This window comes from Hyla sarda, chromosome 1 (assembly GCF_029499605.1).
Source record: "Hyla sarda isolate aHylSar1 chromosome 1, aHylSar1.hap1, whole genome shotgun sequence".
NCBI classification, from domain to species: Eukaryota; Metazoa; Chordata; class Amphibia; order Anura; family Hylidae; genus Hyla; species Hyla sarda.
Genome location: NC_079189.1, coordinates 576,125,427 through 576,145,211, shown reverse-complemented (window position 1 = coordinate 576,145,211; position 19,785 = coordinate 576,125,427). Strand labels below are relative to the sequence as shown.

General features: G+C 44.6%; 1 protein-coding gene across 7 annotated transcripts in view; it reads right to left on the bottom strand.

Moving 5' to 3' along the window:
* Positions 1-19,785, bottom strand: part of ALPK2 (alpha kinase 2) — a 281,066-nt gene that overhangs the window by 58,365 nt on the left and 202,916 nt on the right. For all 7 annotated transcript variants that reach the window (XR_008848519.1, XM_056544329.1, XM_056544340.1 and 4 more), the window contains one exon: positions 13,542-13,689. Coding sequence is in view for 6 of the 7 variants with exons in the window: in XM_056544329.1 (XP_056400304.1) it covers positions 13,542-13,689 (148 nt within the window). In the remaining variant the exon portion in view is untranslated. The remainder of the gene's footprint in view (positions 1-13,541; positions 13,690-19,785) is intronic.

Sequence of the window (19,785 nt, the reverse complement as noted above, 5' to 3'; positions counted from 1 at the left end):
GCTATGGGCAACTCAGCAACTTGTCCTCTGGGCAGGTTTTGATAAATCTCCCCCATAGGGCCTACATAGTAGTGTGAGACGGTGAACATAAAATGGTACCATACGATGCCCGAATGATAATACCGCAAAAGTGTTATACTTAAAATAGTGTCATACAATGCTGAAATAATGCCACCATAATATTGCCATATATATATATATATATATATATATATATATATATATATATAGTATCATAATATTGCCATAGTACCTACATATAGTACATACATTGCTATATATAGTACCTGCAAAATAGTGTGGTATAACAGTATCACTTATGCTTAAACATTGTCAGATAGCACTTACATATTAGTGAGACATAGTGCACAACACATAATAGTGACCTACTGTACAATGATACAAGAAAAATGCCATAATACATCATATAGTACAGGGAGTTGAAGTTTTGCAACATCTGGAGGACCACAGTTTGAGACCACTGATATACTGGTTGGTTATATTGAGGACAGTCGGGCTGTCTGCTCAGTCCTATTGCCTTTATTACTACTATTCCCCTCGAGTGACTTCTTGCCGCACATAACACATGGGATGATGTGAGGAGATGGAGTCCTATGAATCGGATGTCACTGGGCAGAGGCAGATGGTTCACCCATCTTCTGACCCCCCTATAGGGTTTCATTAGCATCCTACTTATCTGTCAATCACATGTGGTTAAATAAGTTCTAATAAGCCCCTCCCACTCCAGGGCTGATGGCAAACGCGTGTGCTCGCTTTTATAACGTGAGAGGATGTGGCCTTCGACAGTCATTGCTGCCACTTAGAGTCCAGGCTATTTCTTTCTACTGTGAGTCCAGCAGAGCATGACTAGTCAGGCAGTTCACCCTGGTGTCCATAATAGCCCTTCAGTCACTGCCTATTTTTACTCCTGGAGGTCCTACATAGACAGCAAGTTGCATTTAAAGAAGAATATTTAATATACACCCTAAAACCCAACACTACTACAGAATTGCATACACCTCCATCTATGCCTTGGCCTGCAGCGGAACAGTAGTTAAAAAGTTAAAATCTATCAGTAGTGCTAAAAAATTTTTTTTTATGGTATCCCATTGTGGCAGCGCAGTGTGAACACAGGCTGCCTGGGCAGCAGGGGAAACACCTGTGACATGGCTGAGACCGGGGGTTCCACAGATGGTCATGCTTACTGTGGACATGGCACAAGGGCTTCACCAGGTAACTCCACTCTTTAGGTTGGCACAGTGAAGAGGGTTTGCACAAGTGACGTCATAGGCGATAATTTCCCCAGGGCACACCCCATTAAGTGTCCGGTCGGATGGTCAGGTGCCCTTGATGTTAGTGGTGCATAAGCACAGTGCAGCAATCCTACAAATGGCTGGAACAAGGGGGAAGTCCTTTAGAAAGTGTGGTAACTGCCTTGGGGTGTTGTGTAGGTGGGGTGTTGTTGTGTTGGTATATAAGGGGTTAATTTAACCCTTGTCACTCGTGACGCCAGGGTGAGGGGTTAATACGCTGAGGAAAATCTTCGGCCTATCGCCACCCTTCCCAGAAACGATAGGTGCGTGGATAAATGACTGAATGTCCACAGCAAAGATGAACTTGAACTTGCGTGAAACTTTACTGAGGTATTTGCGGTACATCCAATACCTGCAACAGTCTTATTAACAAAGTCTCTATTCAGCACGGCAGTGATTGACAGATGCTGAGGACCATTGAGTTATTCAAAAATTATTAGAATTAGGATTGATGCAGAGATCCGTCTGGATTTAGGGGAATATTTAGGTCCAGTGATCTTGCGGAGTTAACCGGGATTGAAGTAACTCACAGTTTTTGAGAGATGGCCGTTGCCGCAAGGCTTAGGCCTAGTCACTGTTGATGACAGCTGCGCAGATCCGTCCTCATCAGCAGCGCAGGAACAAGAGAGAGATTAATGGCCGCCGCTCTCTTATATGGGCAGGGGCAGGGCCGTTTTGGTTTGGTCCAATGTCAGCTGTCACTCACCGTTACAATGCATGGCGGGTGATCACCTGACTACCTCCAAAGGTGCTTAACTAGAAAACCATAGAGTTCTGTATCGCATCATGTGACCCGCAGGTCCTGCGACACTACAACAAGGTAAGTACACATTATATACATATTTATACTTAGAATTTGAATAATTTTAACTACTAAAGGGGTGACTAGGGGCTAACTATAGATGAGGACCCCACAGGTACCTAGGGACTCTGACTTTGGGGACCTCACCACAGGTAACGGATGCAATCCGGTACCGGGACACCACAAACCCCCTTACTTAAAACAAGTCCACCCCGACGCCTGTCCCCTAAGGCAAAGGGACTAGGTGCGGGTCAGAACAGGATTGCTAACTAGACAGAATCTATATCCTGATTCTTGGACAATTATGAAGCTATCTGGACAATTATGAAGCTATCTAGACCTTTAGTTTCTAGCTTCTAAGACATTTGAATTAAGCTTACTATACATTTTAAGCTTACTAAACAATTAGGCAGCTATCTGACATTTAGTGGTTAGCTCCTAAGACATTTTGTTTTAACTCTCTTACACATGTTATGAGGCAAACTAGACATTAGTACAGCTCTCTATATCCTGGAGTCTCAAGCTGACTAAACATTTTTTTTTTTATCTCACACATTTTTTTCGCCAACAATGAGATACCTGTTAGTACATACATGCTACTTACCCCTAGAGCACTTCAAAATAACCTCCCTAGGTTTCTTTTAGAATTACGTGTTTAATTCTATACTCGCAAGAGCACCTACTGGCCAGGTAGAGCATCTCACACATGCAATACAGAGAAGAGAAATATGAGTGTACCTAACAGTAGCAGGAATTGGGTATCAGTAGGCTACAATTCCTAAGTGTTTCTTGAAATGTGAGATACATTCTGTTTTTGTGTATGTACTGAAGTAGACTGAAATAGTACATTTAAGTGAGTAGTCTAGAGTACTAGGTGTGCAAGTATTATCTTAAGGGTATGTTAACCTGTTATTTTTGTTGAGACAGGTGCTAGCGATTTGTGACAGCAGTAATACTACTCTTGGAGGAGCCAGGAGTGTCACCCATTAAGCTACTACTAAAAAACCTTTTAGCATGTTTATACCTTTGTATGTACATGTGTACAAGAGTTATTTACATTTCTGTTTTTGGTGTACACGTGCATATAGCGGACAATTTTCTGTGTACAACCTTTACTTACTTTTTATGAAGCTATATATTTTTTTCTTGTGTATAAGAACCATATACATTTCTAAGATACATTTATTAACACTCCAACAAGGTTCAGGCGCATACACCTGATAAGTGCACATTTTAGCAAGAAAGTCCCATAAATATAGGGTTATATACATAGAACGGACGTATAACGATCTGCAGTCCACCTACACTAGGAGTCTATGGGAAACACGGCTTTACCACAATCAGCCGGGCACAAAACTTATGAATCTCCTACTGGCTAGGAGTCTCTTGACCTAATGGCCAAGCACAAAGCTTGATGGTTACGTTGCTGAACTTGAAACTGGAACAATCTTAGCACAGTCCTGCTAGGCACATGTCTTGAACTTTTCTGTTACTGAAAAACAAAAGTGGTTAACAAGAGAAACAACAGGACATTACTTTAGAGTCTCTTTAGAGGATGTTCTTCCTCACTCTTCTTGTGCCTCTCTGGGTTCCCCTATACCTCCCAACATCAGGGGCCGGTAGGGAATTAACATAGCTCTGCCACACCACACTGGTGAGGGTGGAGCGGTTAATGGTGGGATTCAAAGAGGCTATAGGCTTACTAGCCGATATGTAAGTGGGGCGATAGGGCTTGAGCACCATCTCCAAATTAGGAGTGGGGCAAAACACTTTCATCGGTACCCTGGAAGCAGGCAAACTTTCCATGTCAGAAGAGGGCCTTGGTACATACGTTGGTACCTGTGCAGGAGGCAAACTCTCATTGCTCCGAGAGGGCCTAGGTACGTGCGTTGGTACCTCTGGAACAGACAAACTCTCATTGCTTCAAGAGGGTCTAGGTATGGTATTTGGTGCCCGCAATTTAGGCTTACTTTCTTGATCTTGAGCAGGACTTGGCACTTTACTGTACACAGAAGATGATTGATGCTGTAGAGGCTCCTCCTCCTTGAGTACGTTGGTGGAGGTATCAGGAGCAGACCATTTCGACCTCAGGTTGAAGGGATCCGATTCCCAATCTGTAGACGGAAAGTATTTGAAGGGAAGCTGTGTTGGGGCTGTTGGCCTTGTGACCGCTGCAGCCCATTCTCCACGCAGGCTCTGGACGGGGGTGTACTCCACAATTTCACCCACCTTCAAGGAGTAGAACTTTTTATGAAGATATGGCCTCTGTACTGCTCGCCGGTTTACGAGGATGGTTTGCCCTGTGTGGCAATCTAGGAGTGTCCCATAACCTCTGACCTTGTCGAACTTGGCCACAGTTGCTCTTCGTCGTTCTAGAGGCTCCTCCCCTTCTCGGGGATGGTCCCATTTGCGGATGAATAAAGCTTCCATTTCTTTTGTATTCTCCTGGTAGCAAATTCTTTCTTTAGGAGGCAAATGCACATGCTTAGGGGCATACAGTTCTCTGTGTCGGGCCTTTAATCTGTCCATCAGTTCAGCCAGCTCGGCTTCTTGATGGGCCCTTTCCCTTTGTGGGGCTGTAATTGGTGGGAGTGGCTTCCCAGGTATAGGTTGTAGAACCGCGTGCATATACTGGAGGAGGAAGAAAAGTCCGCCTCTGGCGGGGTACTCACTGCAGACTCCTCCGATGGGATCTCAGCCCACGAGCCCCAAGTTCTGTGGTGAGGGGACAGTCTCACCGGCGATGCACCTCCAGGTGTCCCTGCGCTCTCCGCTGGAGGTGTCTCTGGCCAATCGTCATCATCATCAGGCAGTGGGGGAAGATTGCAGGCCCCCTCTTCGTCTAATGACAACCGCTGCAGACGGTCAGCAAGCTCTTGGAAAAGTCGGGCTGCGACTGCCACAACTTTCTGCTTCACCTCGTGAAACGCTGCTCTCCGCCATGTCTGTACTCTTCGGCTTCCTGTGCAGACTGAAGAGGTCGCTGTGCGTGGCGTCTTTTATAGTGGGCTTCCCCAAAATGGCGTCCGGCAGGAAGGACGTCATTGGTGCAGCCCCGACTTCCTGTCCTCCCAGAACAACAACTCCTGTGTCTCCAAGTTCCCTTTTGGCTGTGACACAGCAACTTGGTAGCCACGCCCAGGGGCAGGTCGTGGCGCAGCGCGGGCCTTTTTCGCGCGCTTCTCTGGAAGCAGGTTGACTCCTCCCTTTCTGACTGGACCAGAGGATCGTAGCATGAATTTGTTTCGCAGTTTACACATTCTTGCTGCGCTTGAATTTTCGCCTCCCCCCCCTTACTTTTTGCGTGGCCCCCTTGCAAGTTGCACCACACGCACCACTCTTGTACACTGTAATGCGGTCTGCGACACATAAATAAAGTCCGTTACTTTCTGGGGGGGAGTACACTTTCACTAGTGGCAACAGCGGTAGGCACACACCCGAATCCTGTTCGTGCAACGCCAAAAAGGCTTTGTGGTAACTGCCTTGGTGTGTTGTGTAGGTGGGGTGTTGTTGTGTTGGTATATAAGGGGTTAATTTAACCCTTGTCACTCCTGATGCCAGGGTGAGGGTTAATACGCTGAGGAAAATCTTCGGCCTATCGCCACCCTTCCCAGAAACGATAGGTGCGTGGATAAATGACTGAATGTCCACAGCAAAGATGAACTTTAACTTGCGTGAAACTTTACTGAGGTATTTGCGGTACATCCAATAGCAGCAACAGTCTCATTAACAAAGTCTCTATTCAGCACGGCAGTGATTGACAGATGCTGAGGACCATTGAGTTATCCAGAAATTATTAGAATTAGGATTGATGCAGAGATCCGTCCGGATTTAGGGGAATATTTAGGTCCGGTGATCTTGAGTTAACAGGGATTGAAGTAACTCACAGTTTTTGAGAGATGGCCGTTGCCGCAAGGCTTAGGCCTAGTCACTGCTGATGACAGCTGCGCAGATCCGTCCTCATCAGGAGCGCAGGAACAAGAGAGAGATTAATGGCCGCCGCTCCCTTATATGGGCAGGGGTAGGGCCGTTTTGGATTGGTCCAATGTCAGTTGTCACTCACCGTTACAATGCATGGTGGGTGATCACCTGACTACCTCCAAAGGTGCTTAACTAGAAAACCATAGAGTTCTGTATCGCATCATGTGACCCGCAGGTCCTGCGACACTACAACAAGGTAAGTACACATTATATACATATTTACACTTAGAATTTGAATAATTTTAACTACTAAAGGAGTGACTAGGGGCTAACTATAGATGAGGACCCCACAGGTACCTAGGGACTCTGACTTTGGGGACCTCACCACAAGTAAACGGATGCAATCCGGTACCGGGACACCATAAAAGTAAGGTAGGATAGTAGGGTCCCGGCAACTCTATGCCCCACTCTAACCCTTGGCAAAGCACTAGTCCCATGTTCTCTTCCTTGAGTGGCAAATCTGTGGTGTCCTAGCACCAATGTCCTGTGGCTTCAGATTGCTTTGGGAAGACCCACTGGAAGACTTTTGATTATATTGATTATGTTTTGCACTCTATTGAGAAATTAATTTTATAATTATTTTATTGTTGTTATTTAGTTGTATGTTAAATGCGTTACTGTACCCTTAAGAGAGGAGCTGTGTAAACCCCATGTGACCCTGCCTGCCAATGGGAACCCCTAGGTTCTGCTCATATAGTGTAGTGGGGGGGGGGGGGGGAGTTGCCCCAGTGTAAGCTGAGCCACAGTGTGGTAAAGGTGTAAGGTTTGTTGTGGGCTCTAAGGGAAGGCTTGCTCAAATCTACTTTATCTGGTCATACGGTGAAAGTTCATGCCCTGGCAGAGAAAGCTACAAGACCTTGACAGAACCCTACCTACCAGGAATAATCTACCCGTCGTTCAAGTCCGTATCAATTCATTTGGTGAAAGCCCCACAAATCCCAGCAAGGCAACTGGGCTCCCAAGAAGTGTCATTGCATCCTATCAACTAGCACCATACTGTCCGTGTAATACCATCTACATCCTGCTCAGTAAAGACAGTTATCCGTAACCTGACGTCAGTGTGTTCCTCTACTCCCCGTGACTGGCCCAGGAGAATCTGTCTCCAACATCAAACCGTGTATAGGATAACGGTGCCCTGGCATCACCAAGTGATAAGGTATTTCCTAACACCCTGTGGCTATCACATATCCACACTGGTTAAGTCCCAGTGGATTACCAGTACATATGTAACACTCACTGAATTGTAAAGCCTACTGCGAGGTGCAGGTCCTCTGAAAAAAGGTAGCCAGGGTCTTAGGATAGCTATGGGTCAAAATTTTCAAATTGTCCACAGTCTTTCTCTGTCTCTCTATAATTTCTTAATCTTCACCTCAGGAATCATACTAAAATAACTTCACCAGCCCCAATCGATTGAAAGCTCTGAGGCCTAACTCTGGGAAAAGGGAAGTTGGACTCTTCCGTCTCTTTCTCACTCTAAGGCTGGGTTCACATCATGTTTTTCCCAATACAGGACTGCATACGGCAGGGGGGAGCTAAAACTGGGCGCTCCCGTATCCCTGCTGTATGCCGCCCTTATGAAATGTACTTCAATGAGCCGACCGGAGTGAACCGGTCGGCTCATTTTTGCCCATATGTGGTTTTCTACCGGACCTAAAACCTTAGTCAACCACGGTTTTAGGTCGGGTAGAAAACCCAGTATGCGGTCTCGCATTGGTAAAAACGTGATGTGAACCCAGCCTAAGCTAGACTCCTTACAACAAAGGGAATCTCTCCTCAAGGGGGGGGGGGGGGGGGGGGGGAGGGGCGAGAGAGGAAGGGTTCTGGTTTAGAGCAGAACCCTTCCTCTGACTAGAATGTTCCAAATGTCAAATGTCAAATCTTATGTGAAGTATATAAGGGCTTCTCACTCACATAAGAAGTGTGAAAAGTTATAAAAACAGTAAAACAACATATATATGTATTTATATTTGTAAAAAGAGGGCACCAATGTCTGACAACCAATCCTCATGTCCTGGGACACTGCATGATGCCTTAGACAAACACCCATTCATTTAAATAATATCAAGTTTTTTCACTTGCATCTTCCCTAGTGATATCAATAAAAAGAGGTAATACATTGGGACAACCGATTTAATAGCCAGTTTTACCGCAAGACGCTTTGAGTCTTTGTTGCCATTTATATCCCATAAGACAATGTTCTCTATCTATTCCATGGTTCTCCAACTGTTTCAAAGAAACAAGAATAAGAAGATACAGAAGACAATGTGGGGTTCTTCGCTTTGGACTATCCCTTGTTAGAAATGTCCCCTTTCGTTTTCTCTGCAGCACCACCACAGGGGAAATAAAGCATTACACAGTGTCCACAGGACTGGTCCTCCAAAGCCAAAGACGCTCTTTGTAGGCGCTCTCCATTCCAGCCATAAGATGAGGAGCCTGACCAGAAGACCTACTATTAATTCTCAATACTGTAATATGTAGTAGGAAAAGGGATAACCCCTTTAATATTTGGATAAAAAATTTTTGCAACCTTTTAAGATACCGTATATTTACATTCCTCAACATTTCCAAGTTTCCACTTACTGTGAATAAAGGCGATTATCAGAGCATTATGGAGAGAGATGTGCTCCAAGGTGTAAGAAAACCATATAAATACTGTAGGTCTGAGGCAACAAAAATGGGTCCTACAGCAGGTAATACCAAAAGCTTACATATCCAAAGTACAAAGGAATAGTTCATCTACAATTGCCTACAAGAAATGTCGGGAGGTGTCATTGTGGACAAAAGTTGCGCTTCCAAGTAATAGGGAAGTTGCCTTTTATACTATCCATGTAATATACCAGACTTGTTCTTTATTTGTACTTTATGGGGACAGGCCAACTTTATGTTAAATGTATCTGTTATTAAAATTAGGGACCCGCCGCACCGCACCCCCCACCACACTGCCCTCATTGCCTCCCCCATCCCCGGTTTTATAATTACCTGTTCCCGGAGCCCACGCTAATTCTTGCTCCTGCTGCGTCCTGCGTTACGCTGTGCGCAATGACGAGTGACGTGACGTGTGCGACGTGACGTCACCGTCAGTGCGCTCAGTGACAGTTCAGGAGGACGCCACCGGAGCCAGATGTGGAGTGGACCTCGGGAACAGGTAATTATAAAACCGGGGATGAGGGAGGCAATGGGGCCAGTGCGGTGCGGGGGGTCGGTTGCGGTGCGGGGGGTCGGTTGCGGTGCGGCGGGTCGGTCGCGGGTGCAGTGCGGCGCGGCGGGGCGAGCGGTGGCGGTGATAGGTCTCAGGCCCCCTGGACAGGCAGGGGGAGAGAAGCGGGTGGCCTATGGCCCCGCAAAAGGCACTGCAGTGCATTGATTTAAAGCGCCCGCTTTAAATCAATGATCTGCAGCGGTGTCACGGGGGGATAAATAGCCGATAACTTATACCGGAATATCGGTATAAGTTATCGGCTATCGGCCCTAACCTCCACCGATTATCGGTATCGGCCCTAAAAAAACGATATTGGTCGATCTCTAATTAAAATATTCTAAGCATACAAAGCTGATATCTCTTCTAGAAAGAATGTGTCTGCAGCCTAGGAGTGGCAAAATTTGGCCTTAGAAAAGGGGCGGAGGTTGGCTTTAGTACTGTATATACCACCCATATGAAAATAACCTCCCCCCCCCTACATGTTTACATTGACAGACTATAATTGGAAGGAACGCTGAGGAACGCTGGCATGACCAGCTGGCAGCACGTTGGATTCCCACGGCTGTACCTATTTTCTCTCCCTGTGTATACATCAGTCAGGTGACTGATGGCACGGAATAAACAGGTGTCCACATAAGGACTGTATACAATGCCCCACATTTACTATTCCCATCCCAACAATTTAGTATTGGCCTTTGCATCAAAATGTATTTATCACATTTTTATTTTATATTTACTGTATTTATTTATTTTTTATTTATTTTACACTATTTCAATTTTACTTTTTATTTATTTTTTTACATAATTTTTTTTAGTTCTATAGCATAGCATTAATCAGTGTTATCGGCACTCCGCTTCTCCAACCTGCTAAAGCAGAGTGATGAGCGAAGGGCACAGATAAGGAACCTCCGGCTGTAATCTCGGCTGATCAGGACTTCTCTAAACTACAACAATAGTAAATCTGGGCCAATGCCTGCAAAATGCTTAGCTTCAAACTCCCCCGAAGCAGCGCCATTCCTGTTAGTGGTGGTGTCTGATATTGCAGTTTTTTTTACAAAATCATAAAAAAAAAAACACCAAATTGGCCACATGGTGTTTTTTTGGGGGGGAAAAAAGTGCAGCATCCCGATTAGAGCTGGAGTTGAATAGGGAAATATGAAACCAAACCCACTTGGTATGTTTTTTGTTAAGCTTTTTATTTTTCACAGAGGAAAAAAACGCCAAGAAAAACACAAAACAAAATGCCTCAAAAAATGGTTTATATTGCATATAAAAATGTAATGGAATGTAGAGGTAGTAGTTTGTCTATGCAAAAGTATGAGAAAACTGTCCTAGATATCAATAGCAAAAAGACCCCTCGTCCACCAAACCACATGAAAATGTATGCAATCGGTAAGTCACTATACAAAGTGTTGTGTAATATGGTGATGTCGGCAGTTTTTTATAGGACTGCATGTACATTGACTGCATTATCTAAGCAGCACAAGACCTGGGCCCTCACAGACATGAGGCTGATGATGAGCGGACAGGTTTCCCTATGTATAGCTTATGACAGGGGGTCTCAGAAATGCTACCCCCACTGTGAAGAGGTGGCTCATGTTCAGATGCAGCTGTCAATACTCATTCACTGTCCATACACAGGTCTACAGGGGACATATTGTCACCTCAGAGATAGTGATGAGAAGTCCTGTAAAATTCCACATTAGATCACCATGTAGCATTATAGCTGGGTGACAACAAATATGGCTACTGTCATACACCAATAAGACAGCTGTAACATTGTTTAGGTCTCTCTAATCCTCCAGAACAGCTCTTACCTGTCAAGGTCTTAAAGGGGTACTCCGCCTCTAGACATCTTATCTCCTATCCAAAGCATAGTGGATAAGATGTCTAATCGTGAGGGTCCAGCCGCTGGGGACCCCCTCGATCTCCCTGTTGCACCCGACATAGTATAGAGCGTTGGGTGCAGCCCCAGAGGCTGGTGATGTCATGGCCACGCCCCCTCAATGCAAGTCTATGGGAGGGGGCTCGACAGACGTCACACCCTCCCCCATAGACTTGCATTAATGGGGCAAGGCTGTGACGTCACGAGCAGGGCGTGGCATCACCAGCCTCTGTCTCACATCACCAGTCAGCCGGGACACGGAGCGAAGTTCGATCCGTGCAACGGATGTCAGGGGTGCTGCAGTCAAGATCATGGGGGTCCCCAGCGGCGTGACTCCCACGATCAGACATCTTATCCCCTATACTTTGGATAGGGGATAAGATGTCTAGGGGCAGAGTACCCCTTTAACTTCACAAGACCTATGATGTCTCCTATGGTATCTGTACCAAGGCATCAATCAGCAGAAGATCCTGTAAGTTGTGAGGTGTGGCCTCCATACATTGGTCTTGTTTTTCCAGGACATCCCAGAGATGATCGATTGGATTGTGATCTGGGGAATCTGGAGGCCGACTCGCCGCCTAAATCTTTAGAAGAACATAGCCAAACACAACTACCCCCGCCATCAAGTCTTCATCCCATAGTGCATCCTTGTGTCATCTCTTTCTAGATAAATAACGCACATGCCCCCGACCGTCCGCATGATGTAAAACATGACTGATCAGACCAGACCGCCTTCTTTCATTGCTCCTTGGTCTAGTTCCTCAGTTGTGTCCAGACGTGTCATGTGTCCTGCGTAGGGTTGCCACCTTACTTGCCCAAAAATACCTGCCATTCTTAATTTGCATAACTAACTATACATGTTATGCGTGACATCCCATTAATCCCCCCCCCTCTTATCCCCCTGTGCCATAATCACTCCAGATGATTCCCCCATGCCATACTCTTTTATTCATTTCAATTAACCCCCCCCCCTCTGAACCCCTTATCATAACCATTCCAATTGACTTATCCTTCCCTACTACTGATCCCCCTGTGCCATAATCATTTGATTTCATTTGATGCCCGCAGTGGCAGAGGGCTCTTTCCTAAAAAAAAATACAGTCTTTTGCATATTTTTTCTACAAAATTACCGGCAGGGGCATTAAAATATCGTCTGTGCTGGTAAAATACTGGTTGGGTGGCAACCCTAGTCCTGCAGTATCTGCACCAAAGGCATCAGTAGAAGATGGAAGGTGCAGCCTCAATACATCCATGGTCTTGTTTCTCAAGGTCATCCGACAGATCATTGATTGGATTGTGATCTGGGTAATCTGGAGGCCGAATCCCCATCTTCATCTCCAGCAGGACATTGTCCATCATACTGCCTTCACCGTCATGTCTTCTTCCCACAGAGCATCCTGATGCCATCTCTTTTCCAGATAAGTGATGCAGATGCCCCCGACCGTCCACATGATGGAAAATGTCATTGATCAGACCAGCCCACCTTCTATTATTGCTTCTATCGATGCTCGTGTGCCCATTGTAGATACTTTCAATGGTGGACAGGGGTCAGCATGGGCACTATGTGGTCTGCAGCCCCATACAGAGCAAGCTGTGATGCCCTCTGTGATCTGACATCTTTCTATCATAACCTACAGGAACTTTCTACCAATTTGCTCTACAGCAGCTCTTCTGTGGGATCGGAACAGGCGAGCTAGCCTTAACCCCACACATCAATTAAGCGCCCATGACCCTGTCCTTAGTCACTGGTTGTCCTTTTGGTAGATCCTAACCACTACATTTCAGGAACACCCCAAAAGATCGGTTGTTCTAGAGATGTTTTGACCTAGTCGTCTACACATCACATTTCAGCCCTTACCAAAGCCCCCAGATCCCTACACTTGCCCATGTTTCCTACCACCAACCATTCACTTGCTGCCTAATATATCCCCCGACAGGTGTCACTGTCACCTGTCAGTGGTTTTAATGCTATGGCTGATCCCTTGACCTCGAACAGTGAGTTCACAAGTTGTTTTAAGGCAGTTTTTTCCAAACAGTGTGCCCCCAGCTGTTGCAAAACTACCACTCCCAGCATGCTTCGGCTGTCTCGGCATGCTGGGAGTTGCAGTTTTGCTACAGCTGGAGACACACTGTGTGGAAAGTACGGCTCTAGAGAAACTGTGTTACCAGACATAAAGCTGACCACCATAACTAGTAATTCACTGCATAACATTTTTTTCACTATGATTATTATTAATAATAATAATTTTTATTTATTTATTTAGTTATATAGTGCCCTTGATTCCAGGGCACTTTACATATGAAAAGGGTAAAAGCATAAAATATTTCACTTATCCTCTGTATACTGTCGGTATCTCTTACCTCCTGTGTATCCTCGCTAGTAGCTTGGAATCCTTAATCCATGTAATGGTGGAATCAGCGTGAATTTCTCCGAAATGACAGAATAATTTTAAGTTTCCGGAGCAGTCGGGAAAAAGTTCGGCCTGGATGCCATGTAGCAACTGAGGAGCTGCGGGTAGAATCAATGGACAAATTGTTATCTCTTAGACATCTACATTTACCAACATAAGCTCACAGCAGCAGGGGCATTTTTATACACTGCTCAAAAAAATATAGGGAACACTTAAACAACACAATGTAACTCCAAGTCAATCACACTTCTGTGAAATCACACTGTCCAGTCAGGAAGCTGATGTTTTGGCTACTTTTGAATGCTGGAAGTGCTTTCACTCTAGTGGTAGCATGAGACAGAGTCTACAACCCACACAAGTGGCTCAGGTAGTGCAGCTCATCCAGGATGGCACATTAATGCGAGCTGTGGCAAGAAGTATCCTGTGTCTGTCAGCGTAGTATCCAGAGCATGGAGGCGCTACCAGGAGACAGGCCAGTACATTAGGAGTAGAGATGAGCGAACTTACAGTAAATTCGATTCGTCACGAACTTCTCGGCTCGGCAGTTGATAACTTATCCTGCATAAATTAGTTCAGCCTTCAGGTGCTCCCGTGGGCTGGAAAAGGTGGATACAGTCCTAGGAGACTCTTTCCTAGGACTGTATCCACCTTTTCCAGCCCACCGGAGCACCTGAAAACTGAACTAATTTATGCAGGATAAGTCATCAACTGCCGAGCCGAGAAGTTCGTGACGAATCGAATTTACTGTGAGTTCGCTCATCTCTAATCAGGAGACATGGAGGAGGCCGTAGGAGGGCAACAACCCTGCAGCAGGACCACTGTCTCCACCTTTGTGCAAGGAGGAGAAGGAGGAGCACTGACAGAGCCCTGCAAAATGACCTCCAGCAGGTCACAAATGTGCATGGGTCCACTCAAACGGTCAGAAACAGACTCCATGAGGGTGGTATGAGGGCCTGACGACCACAAGTGGGTTGTGCTTACAGCCCAACATCATGCCGGACGTTTGGCATTTGCCAGAGAACACCAAGATTGGCAAATTCTCCACTGGTGCCCTGTGCTCTTCCCAGATGAAAGCAGGTTCACACTGAGCACATGTAACAGATGTCTGGAGACACCATGGAGAACGTTCTGCTGCCTGCAACATCCTCCAGCATGACCAGTTTGGCGGTGGGTCAGTAATGGTGTGGGGTGGCATTTCTTTGGGGGGCCGCACAGCCCTCCATGTGCTTGCTAGAGGTAGCCTGACTGCAATTAGGTACCAAGATAAGATCCTCAGACCCCTTGTGAGACCATATGCTGGTGCGGTTGGCCCTGGGTTCCTCCTTATGCAAGACAATGCTAGACCTCATGTGGCTGGAGTGTGTCAGCAGTTCCTGCAAGAGGACGGCATTGATGCTATGGACTGGCCTACCTGTTCCCCAGACCTGAATCCGATTGAGCACATCTGGGACATCATGTCTTGCTCCATCCACCAATGCCACGTTGCACCACAGACTGTTCAGGAGTTGGCTGATGCTTTAGTCCAGGTCTGGGAGGACATACCTCAGGAGACCATCCACCACCTCATCAGGAGCATGCCCAGGCATTATAGGGAGGTCATATGGGCACGTGGAGGCCACACACACTACTGAGCCACATTTTGATTGTTTTAAGGACATTACATAACGTTGGATCAGCCTGTAGTGTGGTTTTCCCCTGTGATTTTGAGTGTGACTCCATATCCAGACCTCCATGGGTTGATACATTTGATGTCCATTGATAATTTTTGTGTGATTTTGTTCTCAGCACATTCAACTATGTAAAGACGAAAGTATTTCATACGACTAGTTCATTCATTCAGATCTAGGATGTGTTATCTTAGTGTTCCCTTTACAAAGGGGCAATATTATAGTAGTTTTATTCTTGTACATAGGAAGCAGTATTATAGTAGTTATGTTCTTGTACATAGAAGACAGTATTATAGTAGTTAAATTCTTGTACATAGGAGACAGTAATATAGTAGTTATATTCTTGTAAATAGGAGACAGTATTATAGTAGTACTATTCTTGTACAAAGGAGCAGTATTATACTAGTTATATTCTTGTACATAGGAGACAGTATTATAGTAGTTATATTCTTGTACATAGTGGCAGTATTGTACTAGATATATTCTTGTACATATGAGGCAGTATTATAGTAGATGTATTCTTGTACATAGGGCAGAATTATAGTAGTTATATTCTTGTACATAGGAGGCAGTGTTATAGTAGTTTTATTCTTGTACATATGAGGCAGTATTATAGTAGTTATATTCTTGTACATAGGGGGCAGTATTATAGTAGTTATATTCTTGTATATAGGAGCAGTATTATAGTAGTTATATTCTTGTACATAGGGAGCAGTATTGCAGTAGTTATATTCTTGTATATAGGAGCAGTATTATAGTAGTTATATTCTTGTACATAGGAGGCAGTATTATTGTAGTTATATTCTTGTATATAGGAGACAGTATTATAGTAGTTATATTCTTGTATATAGGAGCAGTATTATAGTAGTTATATTCTTGTACATAGGAGCAGTATTATAGTAGTTATATTCTTGTACATAGGAGGCAGAATTATAGTAGTTATATTCTTGTATATAGGAGCAGTATTATAGTAGTTATATTCTTGTACATAGGAGGCAGTATTATAGTAGTTATATTCTTGTATATAGGATGCAGTATTATAGTAGTTATAGTCTTGTATGTTGGTGCAGTATTATAGTAGTTATATTCTTGTACATAGGAGGCAGTATTATAGTAGTTATATTCTTGTATATAGGAGCAGTATTATAGTAGTTATATTCTTGTACATAGGAACGGTATTATAGTAATTATATTCTTGTACGTAAGAGGCAGTATTGTAGTAGTTCTATTCTTGTATATAGGCACAATATTATATTATTTTAGCAGGCCAATAGCTGTCTTTGAAATTGGACCTGGTCTGTATACGGTAGGAGTAGTGTCTGTGTACATGGATGTAATATCTTTTAGTATCTGACCAAGCATTTCTAAGTCAGCCCTTTACCAGCAGCAGACGTACACTTGGCTGGTTTATAATAAGTTCAGAAGCACAGTACGAATCTTCATTTGTTATTCACTGATTCCTGCCAGTGCCAGATGGGACCGTGAAGTCAGGCCTGGCACAAAGTGAAGAGCATCACAATATCATGAAATACAGTCTGTTCTGTTAGTCTAAATACCTATGTATCTCATATTGTTGATACAGCGTGGTCAGTGGTTAAAGGGGGTATTCCAGTAAAAAACTTTTTTTTTTCCATATCAACTGGCTCCAGAAGGTGAGTATAGTCTTTTTTTTTTTTTTCTGGTAAAATAAAAAGGAATTGGGCAAATGATCATTTGTGTTCACTTCTTCAGAATGGGCCATTAATATTACGGTAGATTGGTGGGGGTCTGACTCCTGGCTCCACCTTCAATGTGCTTAAATGACCTGTTTGAAGGGGCTGCAGTGCTGGGGCGAGCACAGCCTCCTTAATGGTTACTGCTGCTCAGCTATAGCGCAATTCCTTGTACCACCACTACCAAGCACTGTAGTTAGGCGATGCAAGGACGAGCACATGTAAACATTGCAGGGCAATGGCGCATGTCTGAGCACTAAGGCCTTCTCAAATTGTTGTTAGCCGGAGTTGACAGTAGTCAAACTCAAAAAATCCAATATTGATGACCTATTCTAAGGGTAGGCCTCTAAGTTTTAAATCCTGGATAGCCCCTTTAAAGTGGTATTCCGCTTTTAGATCAACTGGCTCCAGAAAGTTAAACGGATTTGTAAATTACTTCTATTAAAAAATCTTAATGCTTCCAGTACTTATCAGCTGCTGAAGTTGAGTTGTTCTTTTATGTCTGACAACAGTGTTCTCTGCTGACACCTCTGTCTGTCTCAGGAACTTTCCAGTTACACATCTCTCTGTATGATCTTCGCCCCCCCCCCCCCCCTTACAAGTTACTAGTGTTGCTCGCGAATATTCGCGATGCAAATTTTATACGCGAATATCGCATATTCGTTTTTTTATTTTTTGTTTTTCACAGTACACATGACAGTGATCACCCCTCTCTGCTTCCAGCTTGTGTGGTGTAAAGAAGGCTCTAATACTACTGTGTGAGAGCTTATGCTAATTTTCGCATATGCTAATTTTCGCATATGCGAAAATAAAACGCGAATATTGCAAATTTAGCGAATATATGACGAATATTCGTCCATATATTCACAAAATATCGCGAATTCGAATATGGCCTTTGCCGCTCAACAAGTTACCCATACCAGGCTGAACTTGTCCCACAGCCCAATCAAACTCCCCAGATCCAATTATTCACAGGCTGGCAATGTACTCCACTGGCAACTCCCATCAACCCTAATAAATGGCCACTCCCTATCTAGTCGAAGGACCATAGAAGTGGTCACCAGCCGTCTGCTCCTTGATAATCTGGCTCTGCTTGTCCAAACATTACTACTGCTCTTAGTTAGTAACCAGCCCTTTATCACAGGTGACCCTTCTGTTTGGCTTCACATCAGTCTTCAGGCCTCCTGTCCTCCTGCATGTCTTGCCTACGAGCAAGCCAGTGGTTTAGTGAATAAGAATCCCGGGCCTACTATACACACAAGCCAATGGCACTATCTTTGCTACTCTCAAGGCCGTGTTCTCACATTCTTAGCTTGGCAGTAGGACTTATAATGACTTGGCTGAACCCATCCCCTTCAGAGTGACAGCACAGTGCAGCAGTGCCACAAAGCATGTCTACTTGCCAGTATTAGGTTGCCTTAGTGACTGTGCCCATACCTGCATCCTTTCTGGCGGTTGGCTGCCAAGGAGATTTTTATTCCTGTTGCCAATGACCACAACATATGAATTCATTGTTAGTTGTGGCCTACTATTTCATTGCCAGGCATGTGCCAGGCTGACTGAAGAAAAGGACAAACCCGTAACCACGCTGTGACTAGATGTCTGCACGCAGCAGCAGAAAGCACTCATCTGATGACATGATTTTTCCATCTGGTCAGCAGAATAAGACAACTTATATTCCTCTTAAATACACGATGCAGTCTTTCTAGGCAGCATTAAGGTTAACCTGTGAGGCCAGCAACACATTAGCCAACTCGGGTGAGGCTTATAGCCCTCCTCCCTCCTCCCATTGTATGTGTGTTCAGCCACACTGGAGGTAACTGGGAGCAGGCTGTGAGTCGGACCTAATGCTGCTGTATTTGCCCACTGGCCCGTGGTATTGACCATACTGCCATGGTAGGTTTAGTGTTAGGTCCCGTGCCACTTGAGAAACCTTGACGTTGGTGTGTGGGCTCAGGTATGTCCTTCATTTAAGGATATACTGGCTAATGTCCCAATTTTAACATCAGTTTGAGGGTTAGCCATTTACATCTACCACAGTAGTGCACCTAAATTTATGTATTATGATGCAGTCTGGCATGAATCCATGGCTCGTGTTGTCAATTGCCGCTTGTTATCATGTCTTATAGTGACTAGAGCCTCATGCACACAGTATAGCAGTGATACCAAGTGCCATTATGATCTCCATTAATGCCAAAACGTAAAGAAAATCTGCCAGTTCACAGAGTTATAGTGCGGGTAAACCAAATAAAAATTAGTTTAACTTACCTTGATCCATGGTCCAGTTCTGGAGATAGACCTGTTATTAGCCGACATTACTAATATGTTTATCGCCGGCTTTGTGCAATGGAGGCGGAACCCAGCATGGAGGCATTGGTGGAGCAAAATTGTGTACTTTGTTAATATATATGAGGCATGTGGCATTGGGATAGATATTGGTTGACTAGTTGCATGGTGGCCCAGTGTTAAAGGTGTTTTCCATTCTACAACTGTTGATGCTCTGTCCTCAGGATAGGTCATCAATCTTAGATCTGTAGGATGCTGACATATGGCACTTCACTGAAAAATGTTGATGTTTTCCCCCAAAATTTTTCTCCTAATTTTTACAATTGTTCAATACAGACTGAGCCAACAAGTAGTAGAAACAGATAGGTTTCATGATCTTCTATACATGCTTTCCAATGGAAAGTGACAATAAGGATGTATGTAGACCCCTGGAGAACCTTCTGTAGTACTGCCCGTCTTTGTAGGAGTCTTGTTTCATAACATGTCATAAAGCTGTCACTGCCTTATAGAGACCGTGGACCTGCGGATC